This window comes from Notolepis coatsorum, assembly GCF_963971535.1.
Source record: "Notolepis coatsorum genome assembly, chromosome: 10".
Classification (NCBI taxonomy): domain Eukaryota; kingdom Metazoa; phylum Chordata; class Actinopteri; order Aulopiformes; family Paralepididae; genus Notolepis; species Notolepis coatsorum.
The window spans coordinates 84,508,509-84,531,903 of NC_140174.1; the positions used below are offsets into that span (position 1 = coordinate 84,508,509).

The following is a 23,395-nucleotide window of genomic DNA, read 5'->3' on the forward strand; positions in this document are numbered from 1 at the left end:
ATAATAATAATAATAATAATAATAATAATAATAATAATAATAATAATAATAATAATAATAATAATAATAATAATGGATTAAATTTGTACCGCGCTCTACATTCGTGAGAATCTCAGAGTGCTACAGGAGATAAAGTCAAAAGTTAAATGAATAAAACAATTTAAAATGAATAAAAACAATTAAAAAGACTAACAACCAGTGAAATGGAAGAACCTAAGAGTAAAATAAAATAAAAATAATAGTAAAATGAATAGAAGTAAAAAATAAAAGTAAAAGAAAATTCAGGCAAAAGCCTTGTTAAAAAGAAATGTTTTTAGGCCGCTTTTAAAAACTTTGACGGATTGTGGTGCTCTCAGGTGGATGGGGAGAGCATTCCAAAGTCTGGGTGCGGCGGAGCAGAAGGCGCGATCACCCATGGAGTGCAGCTTAGTCCTGGGGGCTTTGAGGAGGTAGGCTGTGCCGGAGCGGAGGGAACGTGAGGAGGACTGGGGGGTGAGGAGTTCCTTGAGATAGGCAGGGGCACCACCGTGTACGCACTGGTGAGTGAGGAGGGACACCTTGTACTCAATTCTGTGTTCCACGGGGAGCCAGTGAAGGGATCTGAGGGTGGGGGTGATGTGATCATATTTGCGCACCCTCATCAGGATCCTAGCAGCGACATTCTGGATGGTTTGCAGTTTTTTAATGCTTTTGCTAGGAATCCCGATGAGGAGTGCATTGCAATAGTCCAGCCTGGAGGAAACAAAAGCGTGGACGAGTTTCTCCGAATCTGCCAGGGTGAGTGAGGGGCGGAGTTTAGTGATGTTACGGAGGTGAAAGAAAGAGGTCTTGCAGAGGTGTTTGATGTGTGTATCATATGTGAGGTGGGGGTCCATTTTCACGCCCAAGTTGGTGACAAGGGTGGAAAGGGGAATGTCCTGACCGGAGAAGAAGATGGTGGTGATGGTGGTTGACCGGACCTGGTGTGGGGTACCGATCAGCATGGCTTGTGTTTTGGAACTGTTGACCTGGAGAAACCTGTGGTTCATCCACGCCTTAGTCTCCTCCAGGCAAGCGGTCAGTGTGGGGGGTGATGAAGGTGATGATGGTGTGATCCGGATATATAACTGGGTGTCGTCAGCGTAGCAGTGGAAAGACACACGTGCCGGTCGATGATGCGGCCGAGGGGGAGCATGTACAGGGTGAACAGCAGGGGGCCGAGGACGGATCCCTGGGGGACACCGCAGGTGACAGGGTGGTTGGAGGATGTTGCGCCTCCGAGGGAGACACACTCAGTCCGACCAGCCAAGAGGGACTGGAATAAGCCAAGGGCTAGGTCGCGGAGTCCGACATTGGAGTGGAGACAGTCCAGTAGAATGGGATGATCCACCGTGTCGAAGGCTGCCGATAGGTCGAGAAGGACCAGAATGGATGGGGTTCCCGCATCCGCCGCCATCAGTAGATCGTTGGTTACCCTGACCAGGGCTGTCTCTGTACTGTGCGCGGAGCGGAAACCAGACTGGAACTTCTCTAAAATGTTGTTGTCTCCGAGGTGTGCTAGGAGCTGCTTCGCAACTACCTTCTCCAGCACTTTGTAAAGGAACGGGAGGTTGGAGATGGGCCGGTAGTTGACGAGGGCCTCTGGGTCCAGGGTGGGTTTCTTCAGGAGGGGGGTGATGATGGCAGTTTTGAGGGCAGGCGGAACGTGGCCAGCCTGCAAGCAGAGGTTGATGGTGCTGGTCATGAGGGGACCAATAGTGCGGATGTTGGCTTTCACCAGTGCTGTGGGGAGGGGATCCAGAGCACACGTGGATGACTTCATCCTCCCGATGATGGCCTCGACCTCACGCTGCGTGGTGTCGCTGAAACAGCGGAGGAGCTGGGAGACTTCAGGCTGTAAGACAGCAGGTGGAGCAGGTGAGGAAGAGGAGCCGGGGAGGAGAGAGCGGATGCCCTCAACCTTGGATATGAAAAATGACATGAAGTCATTACATCGCTTCTCAGTGGTCTCTCTGTGTGCCTGGGTTTGGGGTTTGAGGAGGTGGTGTATGGTGGAAAAAAGCTGTTTAGAATTGCCGGGGCTATTGTTGATGATGTTGGAGTAGAACCGTGACCGAGCGTCCTTCAGGGCTTTGGAGTAGGCCTTTTGGTGCTCTCTGTAGACCTCTCTGTGCACGGTGAGTCCCGATGCAGTGAGGCGTCGCTCAAGGACAAGGCCAGCCACCTTCATCTCCCTCAGCTCGCTGGTGTACCTCTCTCTATATAAGTATAAGTCTTTATTTGTCATCAGATTAACACCTATGTTAACCTATGTGTTTATCTAATATATTTATATATTATGTATGTGTGTGTGTTTGTGTATACTGTATATGTGTGTGTGTGTGTGTGTGTGTGTGTGTGTGTGTGTGTGTGTGTGTGTGTGTGTGTGTGTGTGTGTGTGTGTGTGTGTGTGTGTGTGTGTGTGTGTGTGTGTGTGTGTGTGTGTGTGTGTGTGTGTGTGTGTATATATCTATTTATGTTTGTGTGCGCGCCTTATCTGTGTGTGTGTGTGTGTTTTTTTTTTATGTATATGTTTCGTCCTACATCATTTGTACAGCTTACTGGGCCTATTAGCACTCTAGTCACGATCAGAGTCTAGTGTACGGACAGCATGTTAAAGCTCTGTTAAATACATATTCTCTGTACAGCCTTGACTAGTTAATATAGTTAACTAGCATACAGTTTCTCAGACACTAGACACACAGTGTTCTTAAAAACAACGACCAAGGCCCAGGACAGTTTGTCTTAGAATATTTTCAGAATAGTCATCTTGTCCTTTTCTTTGTTGTCTTTTGTTTCATATCAATCTTGTGTCAGATACGACAAAACCCCTAAACCCATCTTTGTTTTTGCTGTTTGACATTTACCAAACCTCTGGAATCAAGATAGAATACACAGTTGAGACAGTATGAAGGAGAGAAGAGGATAGATGAGAGAGGAGAGAGGAGAGAGAAGGAGAAGAGAGGAGAAAGGAGAGAGGAGAGGAGAGAGAAGGAAAAGAGAGGAGAAAGGAGATGGACGCTACAGTATAATGTGACTGACTGTGAGCCATCGCCTTCTTCCTCTTGTGAGGTGGGTCTTCGATGATGCGGTTGATATCTCGACCAATCAGATCGCCCGGTCTCTCCCAGACAGAGAGGTGGATTGTGGGATTGAAGAAGAAGACGCGGTCGTCCCCCGTCCAAACAACACACCTAACACACACACACACACACACACACACACACACACACACACACACACACACACACACACACACACACACACACACACACACACACACACAGAATGTATATTTTCAACAGACAAAGACAGATAGACAGATAGATATATAGACATTATAGATATAGATTCACAGTATATTCAGTTGTGTCTTCATATGATCTACTGAGTAAATGGTGTTAAACCATCCATCATATCAATCATTATAACGTGTTTCCTTACAGTACACGGACTAAATAGAGGGGTAACTGCTGTCTGTGAGGGAACTGCTGTCTGCGAGGGAACTGCTGTCTGCGAGGGAACTGCTGTCTGTGAGGGAACTGCTGTCTGTGAGGGAACTGCTGTCTGTGATGCTGTCTGTGGGGGAACTGCTGTCTGTGAGGGAACTGCTGTTTGTGATGCTGTCTGTGAGGGAACTGCTGTCTGTGAGGGAACTGCTGTCTGCGAGGGAACTGCTGTCTGTGAGGGAACTGCTGTCTGTGAGGACCGACGCTGAAAGCATCATTCAAGGAACAGCAAGAGACTCAACAACAAACTGAAGGCACACTTTGGGCGGAATCCACAAAAGCTTTGCGCGGCTTTTTCCAAAGCAGAGCCGGTGCATCTCACTCTCAAATGAGTGAATCGAGGTTGCTCAATGCTCATGTGTAACGTCGGCATTGCGTCCGTGCAATTGGCGTATATTTAAATGAGGTAATATGGGTGGGACATGTAAATGAGCCTCTAAACAGGTGATCATGGCAGCAGTAATTGTGCAGACAGGCATGACCGTGAAAGATATTATCGAATATCTTCTAAGGACAATATCAAATCAAGCGCATGCAGCGATCCCATGCAATCGTACTCATTATTTAAATATCGTTATATAACGTTGTGGGCCTTGGCGTTATGCTTGTATATAAACAGAATCTAATTTGTTCGACAAATATAAAGCCACATGCGGACATCGCTATATTGGCGCGATGGCACCCCCACAGCCAGAATCTATGGACGGATTTCGTTCATTGACATTTCGTGGAACACCAGAAAATAGATCTAATCTGTTTTAAGTCTGAAAGTTGTGTCTGTTATTTTCATCTGTTCCCCTTTTTAACAATTAAATGGGATATAAACTAAATTAAATATAGCTAAATAGAATATAGTACAATTATACACATGTAATTGGAATAGGACATTACAATGCAATGAAGATATGCGACCAAAACACATTCAGATTCAGATTCCTTTATTAAGCCATATAATAATAATAATAATAATAATAATAATAATAATAATAATAATAATAATAATAATAATAATAATAATAATAATAATAATAATAATAATAATAATAATAATAATAATAATAATAATAATAATAATAATAATAATAATAATAATAATAATAATAATAATAATAATAATAATAATAATAATAATAATAATAATAATAATAATAATAATAATAATAATAATAATAATAATAATAATAATAATAATAATAATAATAATAATAATAATAATAATAATAATAATAATAATAATAATAATAATAATAATAATAATAATGCATTTTATTTATAAGGCGCCTTTCAGGACACTCAAGGTCGCCGTACAACAATTTAAAAAACAGTTCATTAACAATCACAATACATTTAAAAAATAAAATAAAATCAGACATACGCCTGCCTAAACAGGTGGGTTTTGAGGTGGGTTTTGAATGGGATGATGAAGTCAATGTTCCTGATGTTGGGGGGGAGGGAGTTCCAAAGGCGGGGGGCAGAGCAGCTGAAGGCTCTTGACCCCATGGTGGACAGACGGGCTGGGGGGACGGTCAGGTTGATGGAGGAGGCAGACCTGAGGGACCGGGTGGGAATGTTGATGTGGAGGAGGTCGGACAGGTATGGGCGAGGTTGTGGATGGCCTTGAAAGTATGGAGGAGGATCTTGTAGTCTATGCTGTGTTTAATGGGAAGCCAGTGTAGTTGGCGTAGAACGGGGGTGATGTGACTGATGACAGGGGTTCTGTTGTGTAACCATTGGTAATTGTCACAGTGATACAGTGTATGCATTTTCTTTTCACATAACAAGACACAGGACAAAGACAGTGCAGTGCAGGATCTATCATTTTAATTCTATTCTTTTGCACTCCATACATTACGAAGTAAACTAAATACAATACAAAATGAACGGAATACTAAAGAAAATAGATCTCATGAGTTAACTTATGAACAGTATCTAACTTGTTCGAGAAATATAAAGCTGCGTGCCAATAGCCTTCGCAACGCGTGATTTATAAATAAGGCCAGCACTGACATTTCAAATGCTTGGTTGTGAGATGATCAATACAGTAAACATTTATTTCTGATATAGGTGCTGATCAGCAGTAATGCAATGTCATGATTATTATTATTCTGAAGTTATTATTATTATTAGTATTATTACATTTAAAATTTATTAATAATTAATTAATAAGAACTCCTCTCCTTCACTCTAATTATGACATCAGATATAGGCCAGGGCTTTATAACTTAATAAAGATATTGAATATATATTAAATGGGATAGAAACTAAATTAAATATATACCATATACAATAAAAGAATATCCTAATTATATTGTGCTATATTTAATTCCGTTTATATCCAATTTAATTGTATTCAATCTCTTTATTAAGTTGTAAAGCCCTGGCCTACATCTGATTTCATAATTAGATTATAGTGAAGGAGAGGAGTTCTTATTAATTAATTATTAATACATTTTTATTGTCATTGTTGGTTCAACGAAATTGAGTTTAGAGCATCACCACATACAAACATACTGACTATAGCATGTATAAATAATAACATCAATAATATAATATCAATGTCCCAAGTGCAATAGTGCTAGTGCAAATAAATAGTACAATGCCAGGGGGGGGGGGGGGGGGGGACAACAGTACGATTTTGGTGGGACAAAGTGGGACAGATAGATAGGAACGGAATGTGTCGTTTGCCGTTCTTGGTTTTAACTGCAGGTTTATTTTGACTGCTTTCCATCTTGATTTCTTGATTTCTAGTTTCTTTTCTTTTTTTGGACAGCGCGCTAAACTTGACAGCGTGCTACATTTTGACACACACATTTCTGCCAAGAGCGCTGTCAGGGGTGCAGAGTGCAGACTGCTCGCGAGCCACACATATTGGGCGTGTCCACAAGCCCCCTAGATATTCTACCCACATCCATGCTCAAGTTGGTTTTGAGTTCTGTTGGCCCCAGTTTAGTAACCATCATAAACAAATCACTAGTCTCAGGCTCTGTCCCCTCTGTCTATTTTAAGGAGGTGGCAGTACAGCCCCTTCGCAAAAAACCCAATTTAGACCCCTCCCTGCCAAATAACTACAGACCCATTTCCAAGCTGCCCTTTATCTCAAAGGTGTTAGGTGATGCGCTGGTTTGCCACAACTTTCTCTATCTAACTACTCACAAAATCTCCAATCAGGTTTCAGCAAAAAAAACGCTCCACTGAAACTCCCCTCCTCAGATTCTCAAATTACATTATGATGTCCTCTGACTCTGGTGAATGCTCTGTCCTGGTCCTGCTGGATCTCAGTGCAGCGTTCGACACAGTAGACCATCGGCATCCTGTTAAACAGGCTCATGGAGTGGGTGGGCCTCACTGGGAGCGCCCTAAGTTGGTTTACCTCCTACCTTCAGGAGAGAAGTTTCGCCGTGGCTGTTGGCCCTTTTAAATCAGACCCTTCACCCCTCTCGTGCGGCATACTACATGGATCTGTGCTAGCGCCAATCCTGTTTGTCCTCTACATGCTCCCCCTAGGCCTTCTCATAAGCTAATTTAGGGGCATCTCCTACCACTGCTACGCAGATGACATCCAAATATATTTCTCCTTCAAGCCTGAACATTTGGAGAAATTAAATATCCTGCATGAGTGCCTGTCTGCCATCGAAAATTGGATGGGTAGCAATTCCCTTCAGCTAAATGCGGCAAAAACAGAGGTACTGATTAGTGTCAGAAAACATTGCCTTGAGAGTAGTCTTGCACATGGGTTTCCTTAAAAGTAATGTGCGCCTCCATTTAAGAAACCTCTGGGTCATTTTCGAACAGGCCATGAATCTGGACAAACATGTCAAAACTCGGACTCACAATTGTTTCTTCCATCTAAGAAACATTGCAAAACTCTGGTCCATCATATCTCACAACAAACTAGAAATGGCTGTACACGCCTTTATTTCATCCAGACTTGATTACTGCAACTCACTCTTCATCTGTCTAAATAAAAAATCCATTAATCAACTTCAGTTGGTCCAAAACGCTGCTGCCAGGCCACTCAGGTCCAAAAAAAAAATCATGCCACATCACCCCCATCTTTGCTTCCCTGCACTGGCTCCCGGTAAACTCCAGGATCAATTTCATGGTCCTGGTGTTAGCCTACAGAGGCCTCCATGGGCAAGCCCCCCCCTACATTAATAAGCTCATCCATCCACTTTCTTCCAGCCAGGAATGTGGTGCCCAGGACCAGACTTAAATCCAAAGGGGACAGAGCTTTTGCAGTGACTGCCCAGAGGCTCTGAATGAATGAATGAATGAATGAATGAATGAATGAATGAATGAATGAATGAATGAATGAATGAATGAATTAATGAATGAATGACCTTTATTTATATAGCACCCTTCACAGCACGAATGCACAGGGTGCTTTACACTACAGCTTAATATAAAAACACAATAAAAACAAAATCAGAAATAAATGACAACAACAACAAACAGCAGTTAAAAACAGTGAAACCAGATAGAAAAAGTAGAATCAAAGAATTTGGATAAAATCATGAGTCACTAATTAAAACAAAAACTATAAAACAGTGAGGACAAGAAAAAAAAGTGCCTATGCATGACCAAAAGCCTGTCTGAACAAATGCGTTTTTAATTGTTTTTTAAACGAGTTCTCAGAGGGGGCAGTTCGCAGGTCCAGGGGGAGAGCATTCCAGAGCCTTGATGCTGTCACCTGGAAGGCTCGATCACCCCTTGTTTTAACCCTGGACCTGGGGACCACCAGGAGGTGCTGATCGGCAGATCTGAATGAGCAGGTGTTGGTGTAGGGATGGATGAGTTCAGTGATGTAGATGGGGGCCTGACCGTGAAGTGCTCTGAAAGTGAAAGTGAGGACTTTGAAGTGAATTCTATAGTGTACCGGGAGCCAGTGCAGGGATACCAGAATGGGAGTGATGTGGCATGATTTTTTTGACCTTGTGAGTAGCCTGGCTGCAGCATTTTGGACCATTTGTAATTTATCTGTGGATGATTTGGTGAGACAGGTGAAAATTGAGTTGCAGTAGTCAAGCCTAGAGGAAATAAAAGCATGCACGGACAGTTCTAGTTCAGAGTGAGATATGATGGTGCGTAGTTTTGCAATGTTTCTGAGGTGAAAGAAGCAGGTGCGTGTGAGTGTTTTGACATGTTTGTCTAGGTTCATGGCCTGGTCGAAGACAACACCCAAGTTTCTCAGGTGGGGACGTATGTTGTCTTTAAGGGACCCCAAGTGAGTGGCCACTCTAGCTGCAGTCTTTTCAGCTGCTACGATCAGCACCTCCGTTTTTTTTGCGTTTAACTGGAGGAAGTTACTCCCCATCCAGCTCTCAATGCCGAGCAGGCACTCCTGGAGAAGGTTGAGTTTCTCCAAGTTGTCGGGTTTAAAAGAGCAGAGTAGTTGTATGTCGTCTGCGTAGCAGTGGTATTTAATGCCAGTGAATTTATTGATGAAGAGGCCTAGGGGAAGCATGTAGATGGCAAAAAGGAGTGGTCCTAGCACCGATCCCTGTGGTACCCCACATGAGAGGGGGGTGGGGTCAGATTTAAAAGGACCCACAGCCACCGAGAACGTTCTCTCCTTTAGATAAGAGGCAAACCAGTTTAGGGCGCTCCCAGAGATGCCCACCCACTCCCTGAGCCTGTCCAAAAGGATGTTGTGGTGTCAAACGCTGCGCTCAGGTCCAACAGGACCAGAACAGAGCATTCACCAGAGTCAGCAGACATCAGGAGATCATTGGATACTCTGAGAAGGGCAGATTCAGTGGAGTGGAGTTTGCGGAAGCCAGATTGGAATTTGTCACAGATGTCATTTTGCGACATGTGGGTGGTGAGCTGGTTGGCTACAACCTTTTCTAACACCTTAGATGCAAAAGGCAGCTTGGAGATGGGTCTGAAATTTTTATGGATGGTGGGGTCTAGGTTGGGCTTTTTAAGGAGTGGCTGTACGACTGCCTCCTTAAAATAGATTGGGACAGAACCAGAGGCTAGGGATGAGTTAATGATAGTGACTAGACTGGGGCCAACAGAGCAGAAAACTTCCTTACACATGGATGTAGGAAGGATGTCTAGGGGGCTTGAGGAGGTCTTCATGGAGGTGACTAAGATGGTGAGATCATCCAGAGAGACAGGTGAGAAATCGCTCAGGGATGCTTGAGTGGTGGGATGGAGGGGAAGGGGGGATAGTGAAGGAGTGATGTTTGCCATTATGTTTGCAACCTTGGTGACAAAAAATTGAAGAAAGCGGTTACAGTCCTCATTTGACAGGTGTAGGGGGTGGGGGGGGGCTGACAAGTGTGTTAATGGTTTTAAATAATACTCTGGGATTGTGCTTGTTGGATGAGATTAAATTACTGAAATAGGTAGCCCTGGCGGACTTTACTGAGTTATTAAACTCAGCCCTCAGCTCTTTGAGGTATAAACGATGAATTTCTAAATGAGAGGTTTTCCAGCGTCTCTCTGCTCTGCGGTAGTTACGCCTGAGCTCACAGATGTTGTTGTCAAGCCAGGGGGAGGGGTTCACAGGACGAACGCTGCGTGTTGCTAGGGGCGCTACGTCATCTAAAATGGCCGCGCAGTGTGTGTTGAATTTGTTAACCAGACAGTCAACGTCATCAACAGAAGACACCAAAACATTTGTATCATAGCTAGCAAGGAAGCTATCTATAGCTGTGCTATTAATAATACGAGAGGTTTTAACACACTTCAATGGAACAAAGTCATTATCGAATGCTAGGCTAAACAAAATACAGCTGTGATCGGACACCAATAACTCCTCTGTGCTAACATTGCTGACTTTTAACCCGATCGTGAACACAAGGTCTAACGTGTTGCCTTTGCAATGCGTCGGACCGGAGATGTGCTGGGTGAAATTAAACGAGTCCGTAACATTTAAAAAGTCAGTGGCAAAGTTATCAGAGCTCTTGTTTACATGGATATTAAAGTCTCCAATCAGCAAGACCCTGTCCAAGCGAATAATGGATGCTAGAAAGTCACCAAAATCAGCGAGGAACGAGCTATTTTTCCCAGGGGGTCGGTAGATCAATACACAGTGAAAGGGGTTTGTGTGCCCAATTTTGTTCACAAGTACCTCGAATGATGAATAAGTTCCAGAACTCACTCTGGAATGCCCTCCCCTTAAACGTGAAAACTTCTCCATCAGAACACATTTCTAAAAAACGTACTTCTACAGGCAGGCTTTTTAAACACCCATAGCCGTTTCTTCCAGTCTGTCTTTTTAGTTTTTGTTGTCTATTCTGTTGTTTTAGATAATTTTTATGTTTTTCTTTTCTTCTCTTCACATGTTTTATTTATTGTATTTTTGACTGATGTTTTAAAATTCTGTAAAGCACTCTGTGCACTCGTGCTGAGAAGGGCGCTATAAAAGTAGTTTTACACAGTGACAGGTGAGACATATGTATACTATAATAATAATAATAATAATAATAATAATAATAATAATAATAATAATAATAATAATAATAATAATAATAATAATAATAATAATAATAATAATAATAATAATAATAATAATAATAATAATAATAATAATAATTATTATTATTAATAATAATAATAATAATAATAATAATAATAATAATAATAATAATAATAATAATAATAATAATAATAATAATAATATAATATAATAATAATAATAATAATAGCACAATTGTAATAATAATAATACAATGTATATTAAATATTATTAAACACCATGCATATGAACTATTCATAAACACCATGTATATTAACTATTATTAACCTCCAGGCACCCCCAAAATTGGCCATTTTAGTTTTCGTTTTTGAGGACTGCATACGTTTTTTGCAAACCAAAATACTATAGCCTACTTTATACTTATAGCACATGCATGAGCCTGGTCTCTTTTGAAAGATGACATTCTGAAGGTTCTGATGCAATAAAAAACTCACTTTTAGTGCTAATTAAATAGAGTAACATAGGCAGGGCCGCCTCAGGGGGGGTGCGAGCAGTGCGGTCGCACAGGGCCTCGCGGGAAGGGGGGCCTCGCACAAAATAATAATAAAAAAAAAAAAAAAAAAATGTATTTATTATTTGTTTATTATTTTTTTTAATTTTAATTTTTTTTTGCGAGGCCCCCCTTCCCGCGAGGCCCTTTTTCATCACAGACCTAAAATCTAGTTTTGCTTATATGCTTATATATTTCACATTAGACACGTTTGTAGAATGTTCCTGGCTCTGCGGCTCTGCACTATTCTCTATTGGAGCTCTGGGGCTCTGCAGCAGACATACTATTGGTTTCAAGAAGGGAGGGGTTACATCATGTGTACGCCGGCGTGTGTCAGCTGCGTTTGACTATTTTCGCGCGTGCAGCTTTGGAGATTATGCTTAGTTATGCCAGCCAAAACGAAGAGGACGGTCATTCGGCAGATGGACTGAAGATGAAAGTTGTTGCATGTTAGACAGTTCAGTCAGGCTAGCCATCCCGGCTAAAGGCAGGGACAGCTAGTTAGCTTTAGCTACGTTATAATATTGAGTGCTAACGTGTGGTTCAGTCGGGATAGCCATGATGATGTCGGCTAGTAGCTAGCTTAGCTAAAGGCTAACTAGCGTTAGCTAACCTAGAGAGAGCGCGTGCAGCATTGTTATGCCAAGATGAAGAGGACGGTCATTCGGCAGTTAGCTGTTTAGCTACGACGTTAGCTGCTCGTTTTCGCTCGGCTGGGAACGTTAGCTTGATGCTATCAGTTAGCCTAGAGTTAGCTGTTAGCTTGTGCTACGACCATTGACATTAGCCTTGAGAATAGCAGGCCCTGGCACTCTGACTACGACATCATCTTTGACAGAAGATGTAGTCGGGCCTGCACCATGACAAGGCTCTGGCCATAGCTTCTTTTTGTCCCGCCAGCGAGAGGCCTTTCGTCAACGTGGAGACCTGTGTTGCGGCCTTTCGCCCTGCGTTCCTTGGTGCAGGTAAGATGTCCATTGGACATTACCCCACTCTTCCTTCCTTCCCCTCCCGAATGTTTTGTTAATAACGATGTTTTTTTCCAGGCAAAACATATGTTACTTCACAACATTTGGAGATACGGCATGTGCTGTGTGTGAATTGTCTTGGTCGTTTGTGTAGCTTGGGTAGCGTTGGCCAACGCTGTGTGTGGCCTGGTGTCAGTACCTGGCTACTCTATTTGCAGTTAGCCTATTTAGCTGATGTCGGCCATTGGCTCCTTGCTACTTTGTTTTCTCTGGTATAGACCCTCTTCTCTTTGGATTTAAGTGTTGATCTTTGTCCTTTTGGATCTATGTATATTCATGTTGCCTTTGTGAAGTTATCTTTTCCTTCTGTTTTGTTCTTCCATTAAAAGTTGAATATCCTTTAGGGGCTCATCTTTGCTTATCTCTCTCATACATGCTCTCTCTCTAACACACACACACAGACATGCTCTCTCTCTCTAACACACAAACACACATGCTCTCTCTCTCTCTCTCTCTCTCTCTCTCTCTCTCTCTCTCTCTCTCTCTCTCTCTCTCTCTCTCTCTTCTCTCTCTCTCTCTCTCTCTCTCTCTCTCTTTCTAACACACAGACATGCTCTATATCTCTCTCTAACACACAAAATGACATGCTCTCTCTCTATATATTTCTCTCTCTTTCTAACACACATATACATGCTCTCTCTCTAACACACACACACAAACAGACATGCTTTCTCTCTCTCACTCTCTCTCTGGCCTTGCTCTGGTGGAGGGTCAGGGGCATTGCCGGGTCTGTGCAGCGATAACACTGTATATTGACTGTAGAACGGGAGCTCTCTCTCGCTCTCTCTCTTGCTATATGTTGACTGTATCATGCCCAGCCTCGGGCAGCGCTATTATTTAAGAATATGTTGACTGTATGAAAAAAAAAAAAACATTTATATATATATATATTTTTATTTTTATTTATTTTTACCTTTTGGGGGGGGGGGCCTCGCGTTTAAATCTTGCACAGGGCCTCGCATTTCTCCCGGGCGGCCCTGCACAGGGTTGTAACCAATGAGTAGGGCTTTCCAATGGTACCCCACGTGGGAATGAGCGAATCAGGGATCTAGGTGAAGAATCCCGAGCCAAAACAGGAAGAGAATTGCATTGAAGTCTATGAGAAAATGGTTTTCTGAGCCCCCTCACCTTTTACCAAAACCGCTTCTAATCCCTCATTTATGAACGGAAATTTGGACATGTACTACAGAAGACGTCAGGCTATGGGCCCAGTGTGTCTCACTCGAGTGAGGAAGACCGCGCCTTTCACATCGCATGTTGGAGAACCAGCGGTCTTCCTCACTCGAGTGAGACTAAAGCCGTGCACAGCTCAGCCCTGTGAGACGCTTATGTCTGCGGGGTACAGTAAACGTTTCTCCCGGTACATTCTGAAGAGCACACCGCTGTATGTTGGAGAACCAGCGGTCTTCCTCACTTGAGTGAGACTAAAGCCGTGCACAGCTCAGCCCTGTGAGACGCTTATGTCTGCGGGGTACAGAAAACGTTTCTCCCGGTACATTCTGAAGAGCACACCGCTGTATGTTGGAGAACCAGCGGTCTTCCTCACTCGAGTGAGACTAAAGCCGTGCACTGCACAGTCTCTAACAGTGTAACAGTAAGAAGCATTTTGGATAAAAGTATTCTGTACTTCTGTATGACAACAATGTATGCCTTTCAAATGTTAAATGATTAAATGATACAAATCTACGCTCTCGCCTCTCATCCTTTCGCCAATGGCAGCGATGTCAAAGGCGAAGCGAACTCCAGCAGTAGCGCGCTTGCTCCTGGGGCTGCCGCGGGGCGTGGCCGCGGCGGGTCACGTGCCTGTCGGGGCCAATCAGGCCTACCCCGGAAGTAGGAACGGTTGCGGAACAGCTACAGGCAGCCAGGTACTGACACCAGGCCACACACAGCTTTGGCCAACGGCCCAACGCTACCCAAGCTACCCAAGGAAGAGTGGGGTAATGTCATGACATCTTACCTGCACGAGGAACGCAGGGCGAAAGGCCGCAACACAGGTCTCCACGTTGACGAAAGGCCTCTCGCTGGCGGGACAAAAAGAAGCTATGGCCGGGGCCTTGTCATGGTGCAGGCCCGACTACACCTTCTGTCAAAGATGATGTCGTAGTCAGAGTGCCAGGGCCCCCTGCTATTCTCACGGCTAATGTCAATGGTCGTAGCACAAGCTAACAGCTAACTCTAGGCTAACTGATAGCATCAAACTAACGTTCCCAGCCGAGCGCAGCCGGCAGCTAACGTCGTAGCTAAACAGCTAACTGGCTAACAGTTAGCTCAACCCGGCTATCGCTAACCATTAGCTAACGCAGAAGCAAGCTATGCGGCTACCACTGAAAAACTGTACAACATGAGAAAAGCAATACAGGTGCTGACACCAGGCCACACACCGTTAGCTACTAGTACTACAACAGCTAGTCGGCCAGTTTGGCTCCAGAGAGAGAGAGAGAGATATCCACGGCGGGAATAGGACAGAGTGCATTAAAAACTCACCAAACGTCCAAGAGGATGGAGACAACCGTGTGGAGTTGACGAAGTTCATCTGCCGAACGACCATCCTCTTCATCTTGGCATAACAATGCTGCACGCGCTGTCTCTAGGTTAGCTAACGCTAGTTAGCCTTTAGCTAAGCTAGCTACTAGCCGACATCATCATGGCTATATCCCGACTGAACCACACTTAATATTATAACGTAGCTAAAGCTAACTAGCTGTCCCTGTCTTTAGCGGGGATGGCTAGCCTGACTGAACTGTCTAACATGCAACAACTTTCATCTTCAGTCCATCTGCCGAACGATGTCCTCTTCATCTTGGCTGGCATAACCTAGGCTCCAATGCTGCACGCGCGAAATAGTCAGACGCTAGTGATGGGTCGGTCATGAGCAGTGATGCCACTAACGCGTTACTAAGTAACGCGTTATTGTAATCTGATTACTTTCCCCCGAAAATAGTAATCTAACGCGTTAATCTTTACAAGCCAGTAATCTGATTGCAGTTACTTGTTCAAGTGGCTGTGCGTTACTATTTCGTTACTATCTCATCATAATGCAGGCGGAATGCAGTATTTTCTTTCGTTTTCGACAGTCAAATATACGTTTGGAAAGCTTTTCCTTGTATTGGGGAGTGACGTCACAGCACGCAAACTCGCGTGTTGAGCCATGCTGGTGGGCGCGGCTGTTATTGTTATTATCAGGCTGACCTGCGAGCTACAGTAGCAGGGAGACGCTCGCGCTCGTAACGCTTCCTTGCACTGGAAGTTCACTAGTCTACTTAACGTTTGTGTAAACTAAGCCGGGTGAAAAAAACATTCACTTTGCGGAGGAAACAAAATACTGTCTACCGCATATGGAATATACAGAACAGCACGACCATCGACTTCTACAGGACTCGGAGTCGGAGCTGCACCAGCCAAACAGTATGTTCCACCTTTGAGTTAAACATCTTTTGCTTGCACTATTCATGAACATGGAACACCATACTGCAGTATGTAGGTTGTCAGTAGCACACTGACAACACTGCAGTATATATATTCCCTCCCCGCCGTGTGTATATTTCCCTCCCACCCACCCACCCCCTCCTAATGTACAGTCCCCTCCCCATCATATGTATATACTCTGTCAGGATCTAGGGGTAACAGTACTGTATATTTGAATACCGCTTATGTCACAAATGTATCAGTACTAAATACCTATATGTCCCTATGCCATAAATGTCATGTATGTTGTGTATGTCATAAATGTCTATATGAATTGAAAATGGGGGACCCTGATGGAAACAAGACAAACGTCTTTCTCAGGTCTGCATCCCCTTAACAATTGTATGTATTGAGCCGTACTGTATTGTACCCATTCTGCAATCTGTTAAATAAAGTTTTCATTCATTCATTCACACAATAATAAATAATAATAACGTAGAACCATATCTGAATGGGGCAGGCCTCAAAGGTAGGCTACATATCAGCCTACATGTGGTGTTATTGACCATTTATCTTTTGTGAAATCTATAGATCTATAGATAGGCCTACCTGCCCTATTAGTACATTTTACTCAAACTGAGTACATTTTACTCAATTCTTTTTGTCATTCTTATGTTGTGGCAGCAGCAGGGGGGACGACTTCGTAACCTAGTTACTTTCAAAGTAACTAAGTTACTCTGATAATCAAGTAATCAGTAAAGTAACTAAGATTACTTTTTAAAGGAGTAATCAGTAATCAGTAATCAGATTACTTTTACAAGTAATCTGTGGCATCACTGGTCATGAGCGACTTGTTCATAAGAGCCGATTCATTGCCGTGAGCGTGAGCCGAATCGCTCACGTCTGGCAATGAGTCGGTTCACGCCCCCCCCCCCCCCCCCCCCCGGCACGCACACAGACACACACAATGAACTCAACAGACGCTACCTTACCTGGCTGTAACCCCTCCCCTCATTGAAACCAATTCTGCTGCCTGCAGAGCCTCAGAGCCAGGAACGTGTCTAATGTGAAATATATAAGCATATAAGCAAAACTAGATTTTAGGTCTGTGATGAAAAAGGGCCTCGCGGGAAGGGGGGCCTCGCAAAAAAAAAATTTAAATTAAAAAAGAAATAAAAAAAAATAAAAAAAAACAATAAATATATATATATATTTTTTTTTTTTTATTTTTTTTTTTTGCGAGGCGCCCCTTTGCGCGAGGCCCTGTGCGACCGCACTGCTCGCACACCCCCTGAGGCGGCCCTGACCCTGTGCAATAACTTTCGAGATCGCCAAATGATTGACGGAGGTAGAGGCTCGAGAGTTGGGAGTGGTATTTGTACAATACTGTGTACTTTGGCGCACACCTCACATATCGGCATGTAACTCGAGAACCGCTGAACGGATTTTGTCACCTGAAACGGCTATCGACAAATAGGGCTTTAATTCTATATATATATTGTCTAAAAATATGCACACCGAGCCGCTAGAGGTCGCCAAAGTGCCGGTGGGGAAATCGTCCTCAAGAGGCCCCACATAATTGATATCAATTATTATTAATCACACACCAGTACATTTACACACAGCAGTATATTTACACACAGCAGTACATTTACATACACCAGTACATGTACATATGGCAGAAATGTATTCTGTGAAAAAAAAGAAACATCAATGGCTGCTATTAGTCGTCCTCCAAGAGGATTAATGAAGGAACACTTGACTTAACTTGTGTGATGTTTTCTGCCCCAGCGCTCATGATTATCTCTTGAGGATGATTAGATAATGCACTCTGTCTCTCCCCTCCCCTCTGTGTGCGTGTGCGTGTGCGTGTGCGTGTGCGTGTGCGTGTGTGTGTGTGTGTGTGTGTGTGTGTGTGTGTGTATAGTCAGTATATTTTCACCGTTTTTGCTTGGTGTGAAGAAGTGCCAGGGCAGGGGTCAATCTTTAGAATAATCGGATAATGTTGCTATCACGTGGGCAGGTATATTCTCCCTAGTGCGAACACGCTGCACAGATTGCATTTACACCTGGCTGACTCTGGAAGTGGTCTGACTGATCTGATCACATTCCAATTGCACATTCCAGGGCATTAGATCAGGGTTATGGTAGACCAGGGCTGTTACTACGGCGTAAGGTGGTGAGGGTGGAGGTAGAACCCAAAGCAGCAGGACGAGAGCGAGCAGAGATATGAGGCAGGAGACGACGGTCACGATTTAAAGAGCTTTACTGAGCAACGTGACACAGGTAGATTCAAGCACAAACAAAAGGCACAGCCGCGCTGGCGTTAAATACAAAACAAACCCTAACCAGAAACCAGACTGAACACACGAAATAAAAGAGCAATAAAACGGAACACTAATATACACTTACTTTAGACAGAACACAACTACAGGGCAAGGACGACGTTTGACAAAGACATCACAGGAACAGGTTTAACGGAGGAATGACGCCACAACCAGGTGAGGACAACCCACACTTAAATAACAAGACTAATTACCAATTGACCACAGCTGGCAAGCCAGTCTAAAACAATACATCAACCACAAGGACACAAGAGCATAATTACCAAAACACAACCAGACATTGGAACCACATCAAACAAGGGGAGGTAAAGTTAACAACAGCACACACCATGACACCACATTAATCATACTATTAATTATATTCAATACATTAGTCAACATGGTTACTGTGCCGGCCTGCACCATCTGCGGGTGACCACTAGAGGGTGGTATGAGACCATTGTCCACTCATTGTCTGTGGTGTTGAGCTGGTCTGGGAGTGTAACAGTACCCCCCCCCTAACGGGGGGATTCCAGATCCCCTAAAACATCGTCCGGACACGGGCGAAGCAGGAGGCCGAGACCCTGGAAAAAACCGAGGACGAGGACCCGGATAACTGGGACCGGGAGTCCGAGGAAAGAACCCAGGAGGGGCATAGCAGCAAGGGGGGTTGAAAACGGGTGCAGAGGCCCAGAGAGGGGGGGTGGGGATGGGGACAGAGGCCCGGAGAGGGAGGCTGGACCCGGGGACAGAGGCCCGATGAGGGGGGGTGGGGATGGGGACAGCAGCCCGGAGAGGGAGGCTGGACCCGGGGACAGATGCCCGAGGAGCGGGGGTGGGGACGGGAACAGAGGCCCGGAGAGGGGAGGCGGGGAGAGAAACAAGGGGTCGGTCAGGGAACCTGGAACCAAGGGGTGAGGGTAAGGACCCCGGAGCAGGATCCCGGACGAGGGACCCTCCCGTCGCCGGACTAGGAACTGGATCGGGGGAGCCGGCACGGAGGTGCGACGGCGACAACCCCCGGAATAAGATCCAGCGCAGACCACGGCGAAGACCACGGCGAGGACCAGGGCGCCGATCACGGCGTAGGGCTGGACCAGATGGGGAGCCAGTGTAACAAGCTTGAAATAATAAACAAACCTGTTCAGCTATAAAGAATGAGAGTACTGGAACAGTGTTAAATTCAAAGTGTTGTATTAACCAAAAGGAGGATCAAAATAAATGGGGCACCCCACAGCAACGTATGGTACAACAAAAATCATCTCAAACCAATAAGAACGGTCCTGTCAGCTTTACAGTCCATTAGCCCCAACATAAATGTTACCATGTATAATGTACCGTGTATAATGTTACCCTGTATGTTACCATGTATGTTACCATGTATAATGTTACCATGTTTAATGTTACCCTGTATGTTACCATGTATGTTACCATGTATATTACCATGTATAATGTTACCATGTATAATGTTACCATGTCTAATGTTACCCTGTATGTTACCATGTATGTTACCATGTATAATGTTACCATGTCTAATGTTACCATGTATGTTACCATGTATAATGTTACCATGTCTAATGTTCAGGCCTACCAGACCATGCAGCCTGCATAGTAGAGGTAGTAGTGTCCAACAACACTCAAACCTTTGAGTGTCCAAAAGGTGATAAGTCCTGGGTTGATCCACATCTTAGAAAAGGAAAAGAAAAAGAAGTAATCCACTGAGAAACACCACTGTAGCTGAACTGTCCTTGGTTACTGGAGAATCTTTTAGGAGGCCTGGAAAAATCCCTCCTTCCTCTCACAATAGCAGTAAGCAAACAAAACTCCATGAGGCCATGATTCCAATCCAAGATGGCCCCCTGATGGTTAGGACCGCCCCTAACCACACCCATACCTGGAATCTTAAAGGTCAAGTGACCCAAATATGCTGACATTGGCATATCCTAACATATTGGGCCCACACTTCATTTATCAACACATTGACATCTTCTTCATAAAGTAACGCATGTTATCCCCCCCACCAAGCGTAGTACCACTGCCATACAACATCTTCATGGTCTCAACATGCAAGGTTTCATGGGTGTTAGGACTGCTACCCATGGCTACTCTGTAGGTCACTGACCCTAAACAACTGAGAACTGTGGCTGGCCCCCTCCACTTTGGAGCAAGTTTTGCCATAAACATGTCCTTGGCATCATACAGTGGATGCAACGTAACCCATACCTTCTCTCCTACTTGGTATGTGACAGGAGACCTCCTTCTATTGTAGCCTCGAGCTTGATGCTCCTGGGCCTGAGCCACATTTTGCTGAACTTGTTGCAGGATTTGCTGTTGCCTTTCTAACATGGAGTTAAGAGGTACTTTGGATGGACCCCTTGGTCGGAAGCCTCTGTAGTAGGTCTGTCTCATTGGTTTGTCGCTGCCCTGGTCTGGACCTCTCTGGTTCTCTTCGCCTTCGCCTCCAAAGTATGGCGGGTAGCGCCGTCTGCCTGGGTAGGAGGGCCTGCGCTGCTGTGGCTGCATGTCTCCCCCTGGGGCGCTCTCTGCCCCCTCGCGGCTGCTCCTCTCGCGGCCTTCACGACTTCCGCTACTCTGCGGCTCGCCCTCGCCATCGCTCTGGTAGTTCGCAGGGTATTCTCCATTGCGGGGAGGGCCCCTCCTGCGGGGGTAGCGCCTGTAGCGGTTCCGGTCAGCGGCGTACTTGCTCCCCTTGACTGGAACGCCTGCTGAGCCGGTGACGTTGGCCGCCTCTGCTCCCCTCTCCCCTTCAACCACATCAAACTCCACAGTGTCTCCATCTCCAACACTGCGAAGGTATTTCCTTGGGTTGTTCTTTTTTATGGCCGTCTGGTGTACAAACACGTCCTCTTTCGTGTCATTCCTGTTGATAAAACCATATCCATTTTTGACCTTGAACCACTTGACTGTCCCCAAGACTCTTGTTGCGATGACCTTCTTATCCGCCGCGGAAGCTTCGGCGGCTGGGCTGGACGGGCTCTCTGCGTCGTCAGCGGGCTGCGGTGGTTGTTGCGTTTCGCCGGCTTCGCTGCTCATGGTTACTGGTTGGTAATGGTGGTCTTGTGCTGGCGGTGACTCTCTAGTGTGTTTCCCGGTGCTAGATAGTAACCTGGACCGGCGGTGGTGAGAGCTGCTGCCTTCAAGCTCTCTGCTTTCCTCTCTCCGCTCCCGTTGCCAATCACACTGGGCTATAGGGGTCGCTGCTAAGTACAGCCCCACCAAGGGCTTCCTCTTTTTATGCGGTGCAGCCATTGCCCCATCCCATAGTGGTGTGAGACCTTGTTCCACAGATTCGTGCTCATTATGCGAATGTTCAAAGGAAGACTCAAACTGGATCAGCTCACCTGGCTGCCACTGTGGAGGGTCTGGCCCAGGCAATAGAGGACTTACTCCAGGCAGCAGTAGAGTATTTACTACAGGCAGTAGAGGCAAGGGCAAGGGTCTAGGCATGAAAGGCAGGGAACCTTGCTCCTCAGTTCCCATTTCAATACCACCATGTTCAAAATGTTCTGAAAAGTGAACAGATGGTGCATCATCCCGTACAGGAGTGCTATCCCTCCTGATGGGGTTTTGTAGTTGAGCATTAAGCTGTTTGTCTCATCTTTTCAAACACTCCACCATTGACCGTTGGAGGTTATTAATATCGCTCTGAAAAGTATGTTGTAGTCGTTGACATTGACGGTCAATGTAACACCTGAGAATGTCATCTTGTCTAGTTGTATTTATATGGAAAGCCTGGATCTCTCTTTCCACAGCACTCAAACGTGACTGAAGCTGTGTAATGTCAGTAGCTACTTCGGCTTCCCCCATCCCAGAGGTAGCAAATGCGCCAGAATGGATAACAGTGACCTCAGGTTGCCGTTCCTCACTACCCCCAGAGCCGTCATCATTCACATGCAAGTCATCAAGAGTCTCAGCTAGATCCTGTACAGGATCTCTTCTTGTCACAAAAGGGCCAGCTGTGAAGTCTATAAGAGCCTCAGCAAGTTCTCCCTCTCCCTGGTCTGAGGCAATCTCTTCTTCAACAATACTCCCTGGAATAGGAGAATGCATAGATGTAGCCATGGTATAGCAACCCCAAACTACCAAAACAAAACAAAAGCTCTTAACAACAACATAGAGAATATTTTACACTGTTTTTATTTTTTGCTTTTTTTTAAGGTCCCTTCGTGGTTGCCATTTCTGTAACAAGCTTGAAATAATAAACAAACCTGTTCAGCTATAAAGAATGAGAGTACTGGAACAGTGTTAAATTCAAAGTGTTGTATTAACCAAAAGGAGGATCAAAATAAATGGGGCACCCCACAGCAACGTATGGTACAACAAAAATCATCTCAAACCAATAAGAACGGTCCTGTCAGCTTTACAGTCCATTAGCCCCAACATAAATGTTACCATGTATAATGTACCGTGTATAATGTTACCCTGTATGTTACCATGTATGTTACCATGTATAATGTTACCATGTCTAATGTTACCCTGTATGTTACCATGTATGTTACCATGTATAATGTTACCATGTCTAATGTTACCATGTATGTTACCATGTATGTTACCATGTATGTTACCATGTATAATGTTACCATTTATAATGTTACCATGTCTATTGTTACCCTGTATGTTACCATGTATGTTACCATGTATAATGTTACCATGTCTAATGTTCAGGCCTACCAGACTTCATTTATCAACACATTGACATCTTCTTCATAAAGTAACGCATGTTACACCAGGACCAGTCGAGGAGCCTGGACCAGACGGGGCGCCAAGACCAGTCGAGGAGGAGCTAGGATCAGACGAGAAGCCAGGACCAGTTGAGGAGCGGGGACCCGGCGTAGCAGCCAGACCAGGTGTAGAGGCTGGGCAGAGGCGTCCTCCCTCCTCTGGCCCCCTGCCGGGGAGCACCTGGGCTGGGCATCCTGCCTCCTCTGGTCCCCTACCGGGGAGCGCCTGTGCTGGGCATTCTGCCTCCTCTGGTCCCCTGCCGGGGAGCACCTGGGCTGGGCAGAGTGTGGAGACTGGACCGGTCTCGGCGGCGAGACGTGGCGTAGGGGCTGGAGCAGGAACAGTAACAGCCAAACCTGCCCTAGCAGGAACCAGGCTGGCATTGA

The 23,395-nt window shown here is 44.9% G+C and overlaps 1 protein-coding gene across 1 annotated transcript; it reads right to left on the reverse strand.

The window, feature by feature from the left end:
- Positions 1-3,458: 3,458 nt before the first annotated feature.
- Positions 3,459-21,335, reverse strand: LOC311234987 (Y-box-binding protein 1-like; the record flags this gene model as incomplete). The annotated part of the gene is made up of 2 exons (XM_084322297.1): positions 20,521-21,335; positions 3,459-3,732 (listed from the first exon to the last, which is right to left on the reverse strand). Exons 1-2 carry the CDS (start codon positions 21,318-21,320, stop codon positions 3,459-3,461), a joined length of 1,074 nt encoding a protein of 357 aa, XP_084178423.1. The 5' UTR covers positions 21,321-21,335.
- Between the last annotated feature and the right edge of the window lie 2,060 nt (positions 21,336-23,395).